This window comes from Nanorana parkeri, unplaced genomic scaffold, assembly GCF_000935625.1.
Source record: "Nanorana parkeri isolate BGI_ZX_2015 unplaced genomic scaffold, ASM93562v1 scaffold2126, whole genome shotgun sequence".
Lineage (NCBI taxonomy): Eukaryota > Metazoa > Chordata > Amphibia > Anura > Dicroglossidae > Nanorana > Nanorana parkeri.
This window is the reverse complement of record NW_017308394.1, coordinates 176,605-186,097: the sequence shown is the minus strand read 5'-3', so window position 1 is coordinate 186,097 and position 9,493 is coordinate 176,605. Positions and strand designations below refer to the sequence as shown.

Below are 9,493 nucleotides of genomic sequence, written 5' to 3'. Positions count from 1 at the left end.
GGAACATAAATGTCAGATTTGCACCTTTGCCTCCAGTAGACTTTTCCTGCACTATCCTCATTTGGCTAGAACAACAACAACAGTTGAATACAGTCTATTTTTTTTTCCACCAAGCATATTAGGTTGCAAGTTCTAAAGCATTCCAATATAGACTTTTCAGATAAGACATTGGTCACAGCTACCTTTAGCAATCTTTAAAACATGAAACAAAGGTTTTCCATGCCACATAATTTCAGTCCTGCTGCCCACACCACCGAACTCTCGAAATACCGATATCGGTGCATCCCTAGCAAAAACCAAACCAAACCCAGACCAGTGGTGGCATTTTGGGTCAGTGAGGTAACGATTCCACCAAGGTAAGTGTAAGCCCCTCATCCGTTTGTCTGCTTCTGGTGACATGGACTTTACTGTCACACTGACCGTGGTTTCATCAGACAGGAAGTGAAGGGAAATCTCCAAAAGCAATACAGACAGGTGACTACAATCCCTATCAGATTTGTATCTGTTTTATATTTTCCACCAGACACAAATAACCTGCATCAGAAACACAGATAGCAATACAAAGCCTGTGGAGGTGGATGAGGAGCGCCATCTGTGAACAAAAACATTGGGAAACAATGAACACTTTATTAGTGTATGACATAAAACATATCCGACGCATTCCGTGAGATTGGTGCTCCTCCTTCTTCAGGACTGATGATAGATCTGCTGTGTGTGTTCTGATATGATAGCTAAGTATAAAATAAGTGAGAACAAGTGTTTTATTTAAAAAAAAAATAGCATTTGTTTATGGTACACAGTGCTTTAGCAAACTAACTGCCATTCAGTTAGGATATGCATGCTGAGAACTATGGAAGAGAAAGCAATAAACTCCACTAAGGGGAATAACCAATGAGCAACACAATATGGACCCATGGCCCATGACAATATAAGAGCCTTTTTTTTTTACAGGTTGGTTTATTATTATTATATCCTCTCCAACGTATTATTCTTTCATTCACATATGAAAGAATACAGCAAGATCGCAGAAGTCTCATGAGACGTAACACAATGCGAGCAGCAAGATGGCGCCTAAACCCCTGTACTCCTGCAATGAGACACGCAGATCCTCGGGTGTACTAACATGGCCGTCCCTTTAACCCATTCACGCCTGCTGTTGCCAAGGGAGACGGGTGTCCGCCAGTTTCATTGGTCAACACCGGTCTCCGCCCTTAGACTGATAGCCAATGTGAGAAGGCGGTGGCGATGCGAGCAGACGCCTATTGGCTGGAAGGGCGCTGATGCCGTATGCTGTCAGCAGAGGGCTTCCTTGCGCAGGTCGTCGGTGAGAGGGGTTAGTCTGGCGCCGCCATTTTGTCCGCCCGCTTGTGATACCCGCGCTTCGAGCCGTGACGAGAGGATGGGGGATCATTATAATCGAGGCGGATACCCACCCGGGCCTCCCAGGGATTTCCGTAGGGATGACCGATGTGAGTAAGGTGGTGGGGCGGGAGAGAAAGGGTAAACACAAAGCCATGAGGGCAGAGATCATGGGTGACTGGAAGGGACAATGGCAGGGCTGGTCATACGGACCGTGGCCCATTACGGGGATACATAGAGGCCCTCATGAAGGCCCAGGTGCCGTGGCTGTGGAAGGCCTCCATGTTTATGAGCAGGGCTCTCCTTCATCCAACAATGATGCTGAGAGGCCCGGGCACCCTACCAATGGTGGGGATAAATGAATTCGTGTGTTTATACTGCTAGATATGGAAGGATTTCTGTTTAATTTCAGCCAATTGCCTCGGTCATAAATTATACAGCAACATGTATGTGACCTGTGTGCAGTAACCTATAGCAATCAAGCTGGAGCCACATGCTGCTGGTTGCCAGGGGTTACTGCTCTTAAAAAGGAACTTCACCCCTTCACGTGTGTTGGGTTATCCACCAAAAACATATTTGCAGACCCAGCAGTGTTGTGTAGCGGTCTGCTGCGTGCCTGCTCCCGTACCGCCATCTTCCTTTTCTTGGGCCATCAGGAGTCAGCTGACTCTTCCAGCCAATAAATATGTATTGGGGGAGCGCTGAATGGACGAGGATGGGGGACTATAGCGTTTCTCGGTCATGGCACCCTCTCAAATTATGCAAAATCTCTAGGCACCCTTGTCTGAGATGTACAAATGCCCCAGATAGGGGTCTAGTATGGAGTTTTAAGGGAAAACCCCATGCAAAAAATGGGGTGTCGCCCTTCAAACTAGGAGCCCCCTTTCAGATCAGAGCCCCCTTAATAACAGTGTCCCCCTCTTTTACATTAGAACCCCCCTTTTATATCAGGACCTATGGCAGGGGGTGGGAGGAGGAGCAAGCCTGGAGGGAGGAAAACTACCGTCCTTTTCTGAATGGGTCCCCACCTCTCTCCCTAAAATAGCATCATTCATTTCCATGGAGCTGGTAAAAAGTTTGAGGAACCCATAAAGTGCTACGGCACCCTGGCTGGGGAGAGGCTGATCTAGAGGCAGTCCTCTGTTGATGAGGGTACCCCGAGGAGTCCCCCGGAAACATTTGTAGAGAATTGGAAACATGAGAGCGCCACACAAATGAATTCAGTCCTGTTCAGGCTCTTTATTATGGAGGGGGAGGGGAAAGACAATGGGGGGAATTTGTCAAAACTGGAGCAGCTGTGCATGGCAGCCAATCAAGCTTCTCCTTCATTTTTGAATCTCAATTGAAGAGAGAAGCTGATTGGTTGCCATGCACAGCTACTCCACTGGGTTTCGGGGGCACACGGGTTTTCCTTTATCAGGACTATGAGACAAAATCCTATAAATGATGGAGCTCTATCAATAAAAATAGAGTGGCCTATGGCATTATGGTATATCGATGACTGGTGTATAAGGCAGGGACGGACAAATCAATATGGAAATCAGGAGCCTGCAGGATAATTTTCTTCAGAAAACCTCAGATGTTAGGAGCCAGCTGTCGTTATTATTATGACAGGATTTACATAGCACCAGCAGTTTGCACAGCAATAGACAGTACAATACCAAACCAAGGAGCACTGGCTATCTGGCTCCTGGGATCCATGCAGCCCTGGCATAAGTATGTAACAACGTATCAAAATAAATCATAAAAGAGTTTCATCATATACTGTAGTGGAATGAGGGGCATAATAAAAGGTAGTTATACAACACAAATTCTGTGTATGTGTGAAGGGGGGGGGGTAATGGGCAGAGGGTGAAGGTCCACTTTAATATGAAGTTTCACTCCGTGTTCCCACCAGATCCTAGGAAAGCTGGGGATCCCATGATGTGCAGGAACAAATTCTCGCAAGATTTGGTATCCTTACTTTTCCCAGGACCCCTTAGGGCCTGTTCACACGACGTCCGTTTTGTGTGCTGACCGGCTCCGTACGCTGCTGCACTCAAAATGTATCCCAATGTATCCCTATGTGTTTTATGGGCTACAGTTCTCACGTGCACAGTCCGTTCATCTGCATGTCACATTTTGTCAGGTCCGGGAACGGATACGCAAACGCATCAAAACGCACTGCGCTGCAGCTAACATACTAACAGCCCCCTCCAGCAAAACAATTTTTTTTTTTTTGCTGGAACGCATCAAAAACGCGGCCAAAAACGCAATGCATCAGCAGCTCCACGTCTGCTGATCAGGACCTGATCTCATGTGAACAGGCCCTTAAGAATGCCACGTAATGTGCCCTTTGCTAGGCCAACTGGATCTGGGTGCCAGGGTCTAAGGGAAAGAAATATATATATATATACATTATTTTTTGGGTGAAGCACCTTCATGCACAATGGAGGATTTGCAAGTCCCCCGCCCTGAAGGCAGATGGCTTTTAAAAAAAAAATGCCTTTGGCTCGACCTCCGATGCTTCCAGCTGACATGGGTGGCATGTCACTGCACCTTTCTAGAGAGCTGGGAACAAAATATCCTGCAAGAGTGCATGCAGGAGGCAGGGTGGTGTCACCCATGCCACTTGGAAGTGTCAGAGACCGGGGCTGAGGTAAGTCCAGTTTTAAAGCCGTGTGTGTGCGCAGGAGGGGAGAGAGGTGCAGGGGGCTTGCAAAAAAGCACACCTTCTGTTTGCCATGGAATCACCGCAATGCACTGTGCGTGCACTTACAGATAGGTGCTTTGGGGTCCGTCTTTGTAAATGTCACCTTAAATGCAGCCTTATCTTTAGTGTGTTCCCTACTCGCCAACCCAGACCATTCTGCCAATGAAGAACATGCTGTACTGTTTTTTTCATTATTGTTACAGCCTGTGTGAAATCTATGTTCAGCTCTTCTGGAAATGTTGGCGAGAAATGCCACGTATATTTATGGAAGGAAGTGGTCATTGAGAGCTATTTGTTATACAGGAGGCATTTGTGTAATGTAGAAGAGCATTTAAAGTAATTAATGATTTCCTGTTTCAGATTACGGACATGGACCAGACCCTTATGGCCCTCCAGGGGGAGGCTTCCCACCTCAAAACAGACCAGACCCTATTAAGCAGGAACGAGAGCCATTTTTTGACAGGAGACCTTTGGACCCAGGACCTCCTACACTTAGTATGGGTAATTATTGCGAAGGTCACCTTCATATGATTTGCTTAAAGTGACATTAAACCCTCATTTTGTTTTACATAAACCAATACTGTAATGTGCGCCTTACTGTAATCCATGGTTCTTTCCCTTCTCTTTGCTGCTCTTCCTTTTAAATCCTCATGTCTTCTCATGCTTGGAGAGAACTTCCCTTTGCAGTTGACTGCCTCTTCCTGTAGTGCTGGCTCAGGTTACAAACCAATACACAGACACCATGTATCCATTCCAGAGACAAGGCAGTCTGCTGCAAAACAGAAGTTCTGCCCAGCACGAGAAGAGATACGGATTTAAAAAGAGCAGCAAAGAGAAGGGAAACAACCATGGATTACAGTAAGGCACACATTACAGTATTGTTTTATGTTAAATCTGAGGGTTTAATGTCACTTTAATGTAGAAAGAAAGTGTTCATTATAAAGTATAGTCAATTATGTTGTCCATAGATGAGCCACTTTTTGCTCTTCGGGTGGAGGTTGGACACTAAGATGTCTTCTACTCATATGGGCTAAACCTCTCTAATACAGGAGGCGGTGGCTCTTCTGTCTTTGTTCAGTATCTGTGTTGGCAAATGCCAAGGACGTTTGTTTTTTATAAAGTAAAAATCTCAGGCATCGTTTTGATGTTTGAGACTAAAATGTTTGCAAACATATTGGCCAAACTGAGCAGGTGGGCAGTAAATAAAATGAAAATTGAGTAAATTTGTAAAAGCATTGACCCACAGAAACCAGCAAGAGTGAAGTTATTTTGGGACCATTAAAAGGTTTCTTTTAGGGAGCTCTGAATACCGGGGTGCTCAGGTAAGCGAAGAGCAACCAGCTTCCATGATAACTGGCCCTGGTCTGCATCGCATTGGTTAGTGGGGCCAGCGCTCGTAGAGATGGGTCAATATTGAGGTGCGGCAGGGGGCAGACCAGAGCCAGTAACGTAAGCCAGTGGCAGGGGAAGACCAGAGCCAGTAACGTAAGCCAGTGGCAGGGGGAGAACAGAGCCAATAACCATAAGCCAGTGGCATGGGGAAGACCGAACCAGCAACATAAGCCAGTGGCATGGGGAAGACCAGAACCAGTAACATAAGCCAGTGGCAGGCGGAAGACCAGAACCAGCAACATAAGCCAGTGGCAGGGGGAAGACCAGTACCAGTAACATAAGCCAGTGGCAGGGGGAAGACAAGAACCAGTAACATAAGCCAGTGGCAGGGGGAAGACCAGAGCCAGCAACATAAAACCAGTGGCTTTTCGCCTAGCGGCACACTCTGGCGTTCTTGGCTTTCTCCGGGAATTCTGCTGCAAATTTTGTGGTCTGCAGTTACTGTCTGTACAGCTTAAGTGTCACTTTGATATGCTGAGTCTTCTTAGCTAAATTATTCAGTTGACACTTTGCAGATGGGTCAGGCAGTGTGTTGTGGTGCGTCTGGCCAAACGCTATGGGGGGAATTTATCAACACTGGAGCAACTGTTCAGTTAAGATTTAAAAATGAAAGAGCGAAGCTGATTGGTTGCCATGCACAACTGCTCCAGATTCTCTCTGCTCCAGTTTTAATGAATTCCCTTCTATGTGTTTTGTACCATGGGGGTCTCTTTTCAGTGGCTTGCTGAGAGAGGATTTGAACCATGAGCAGTATGCTGCCCAAAAACACGAGGTTGGGTGCTTTCCTACATCCAGCACAGTGTGAAAGAAAGCCTTAAGGTGACGTATTTAGTTTTGTAGTCAGACCAGCCAACAAGGAGTGATCATTCAACTGATCTGTATTACTGCACACGACACATCCTGGGTTGTCGCTGTGTTTTCTTAATAATGGGCTGAAAGGTCTGAAATCTTGACTACCAATATAATTGTGCAGAAACTTGCAGAGTGGTGTCCTGAAGGGTTGTCTGGAGAAGGGGCAAACATTGGATCCTTGATTAGATCTTTGATTCTAGAGAAAACCAGTAGACCTGAGGACAGAAGCAATGCATATCATTCTAGACGTGGAATTTGCTTCAGGCTGTTTCATGTAGACTTTACCGTCCTGCAAAGGAATAATATCCAGATATGCATGTCAGACACACATGATTCATACGTTCCAAATTGTTATCCAGCTTGCTTCGATGCCCACCATGCATTGTTGTCATTTAAAGTGGAGCTTCCGGTAACGTTACATGTCTACGTAAGCAATAATATTAAATCAGGTGAAGCAAACAAGACATTTTTCTGTTTCATATTAAGGAGATCTGTTCACTTGCATATTAGCAGTCCTGTAAGATTTGGACACTTTGACAAATTTATTAATAGATTATATTTGGAGATCAAAATGGCTGCACCGTTAGAAACTGTAGAATAGGTTACGTTTTGAGTTCTTTATTAGATAAAGATGACCTGTCTTGGGTTTTTCAATTTGTGTATAGTTTCTTTACTGCACTTAACCACAAAGCTGCACATTGGTTCTGTTTTGGCGTTCAGGTACAAAATACTTGATTTTAATGCAGTGCTGAAGCCCTGCCTGGCACATTTATAAAGTACAGCAATGTGCTTAACTCTCTGCTGGTCTCAGGATACGTAAAACGCCAGAGCAATTGGAAAATAAAAGAGAAAAAAATGCAGGAGAGCCAGAGGTCATGTGATCAACTCTCCTCCAATCACAAAATGTTCTTTGCTGCATTAAAACCCAACTCTGGGCAAGGTTACCTTCAACACTCTTGTTCCTTGGGAAGAACTGTTGTCATGCAGACAAACGTCTGTGTCCTGCAAATCAGTTTATTTACATGCCAGAGGGAGCAAAGCTCCTGCTTTATTTCTTGGAAGGTTCAGCTTTAAGAGCTGCAGGTCTCGTAGATCCCAGCGCTACGGTTTTGTCTCTGTCCACCTCTCCTACAGGCTATTCACAAAACAAATCCTTGGGCCGTGTGTTATGTGAATGATGAGAAGCTGAGGACTGACCCAACCATAGCACTGGGCTCTATAAGACTGGCAGCCATTGCAGCCTGACCGGCCAGGAAATACAGCTGGAGTTGCATGTAAACTAGTTGATTTGCAGGGCATAGAAGTAAGTCTAAATCTGGCCATACACCTAGAGATTATCTGCAGACTTTCTATGGTCAGATGGAAACAGTGCAACAGATTCCTCCATCTACGCTAAACTGTGTGGATGGAGGAATCTCCCGGTGGCCGAGCTTCAGTGTGTTGCTAGTCGGCCCCGCTGGCTCTCCAACACCTGAACAATGCCGCATCCAATCAGATTGTTCAGGTATTTTGAGAGCCAGCGGGGCCGACTAGCAAGATACTGAAGCTTGGCCCAGCGGGTGATCCCTCCATCCACACAGCTTAGCGTAGATGGAGGAACCTGTTGCACATTTTCCATCTGACCATAGAAAGTCTGCAGATATTCTATAGGGGTATGGCCAGCTTTAATGATAGCCAGGTCCTCCTGTGGAAATACCAATGTTGCTTTTGGAACTTTGTAGGACATTCTGGCTGTACACAATGGCCTGCACATTCTGATTGTGCGGTAAAATGTTTCTTAAACCTGGCATGCTCCCTGGCAATAATATAAATGTACTGTTAGTCTTCTCCTGACACTGATGATGGAGGGGGCACTCCCCAGCACCATACAAGCGATCGGTGGCTCTGTAGATGTATGTGAACAGCCATCGGCGTCTGTAAAAATAAATGCAATATGGTGCTGCAGCATCCATGATCTTGGTACAACCACTTTGGGTTGCAGCCGTTGTATTGCGGCCCTGAAGCAGTTAATGGCAGACGTACCCTAGAGATCAGCTCCAGGAAAATATTTCAAGAACTTTTGTAGTGCAAAACTCTGCAAAAGAGAAGTGTAAACAAGCCAGACCCCATCCTTGCTCATTTCTCCTATTACTGAAATGTGTTTTGGGTGACATTAAATTTTGTCTCCTGTACTAAGTCATCCTCATCCACTTATCGTAGCTAAACTCCCCACCGTGTCATTAGGTCTGCCCATATTTCAGTTTAGTTTGGGGAAGTGTTTGTTGTTACAGTTATGTGTTGGTGCTGATCAACAATTTGACCTAATGACACTCGACATTCCACAACCTTTCCTTCCTGCACATAACTGGATTAGCAGCATTATGTTTTCAATTTTCACTAAAACTCGTCCTTCTCCTGCAGGTGGCGATATTACCCAACAGTACATGATCTCCGATCTGTTCCCTGTGTCCTTCAATGAACGGAGAGAAAAGGATTTTACGGTGAGTACCAAAATCCTATTTTTTGGGATACAAAGTACAGCACGGACCATCCCTGCCCCTCCGCACTCTTCCAGTGTTTGCAAGTTTTTTAGAAAGTTGACTTGCATGTTGTATAATGTGTTGTGTTGTCTCCAGCTGGTACACTTTGCATCCATATTGTGAGTTCTGTCCAGCTGCTGTGGCCATTAATAATGGATTTTCCATTATGTAGAATTAGCATACAGCTGATTTCAGCTATGAGGCAGCAACGTTCTCATTGTTGCCTTGTGGGCAGTCACAGACAGTAACCGCTGCAGGAAGACTTTGCTATTGAAGGCTGAGGAAAGGAGGCGGCTGATGGCTGAACACAACTGTAAAATGAACTGTTGCAATTACTGTTTAAAGCAGAACTCCCGGCAAATGAAATCTTTACCCTTGCAATGGGGCTTCCTCTGCACTGCAAGTGTTATGTGCTCGTTTTGTCTAGGGAGCTAAAATAACAATCCCGGCTTGCTGTAAGGCCTGGTTTACGCCTGATCGTTTTTTTGCGCGTATAGATACGCACGGTAACACGCAAAACACAAAAGTCAATGTGTTCAAATGTGAAACATTCACACCTGTGCGTTCGTACACGCGGGCAAAAAATATGCAACACGAGAAAAGCACGATTATCTGGGCGGTTGCCAGGTGTTGTGGTTGTAGCAGCGAACGCTCATTCGTAAAAATCTGTGTGTTTTTG

At 45.5% G+C, this 9,493-nt stretch overlaps 1 protein-coding gene across 1 annotated transcript in view; it reads left to right on the top strand.

Moving 5' to 3' along the window:
* Positions 1–1,263: 1,263 nt before the first annotated feature.
* HNRNPUL1 (heterogeneous nuclear ribonucleoprotein U like 1) overlaps positions 1,264–9,493 on the top strand; it is a 28,895-nt gene continuing 20,665 nt past the window's right edge. Inside the window, exons 1-2 of the mRNA XM_018572769.1 lie at positions 1,264–1,469; positions 4,412–4,546. Of these exons, the coding sequence (XP_018428271.1) occupies positions 1,400–1,469; positions 4,412–4,546 (205 nt within the window). The 5' untranslated portion in view covers positions 1,264–1,399. The remainder of the gene's footprint in view (positions 1,470–4,411; positions 4,547–9,493) is intronic.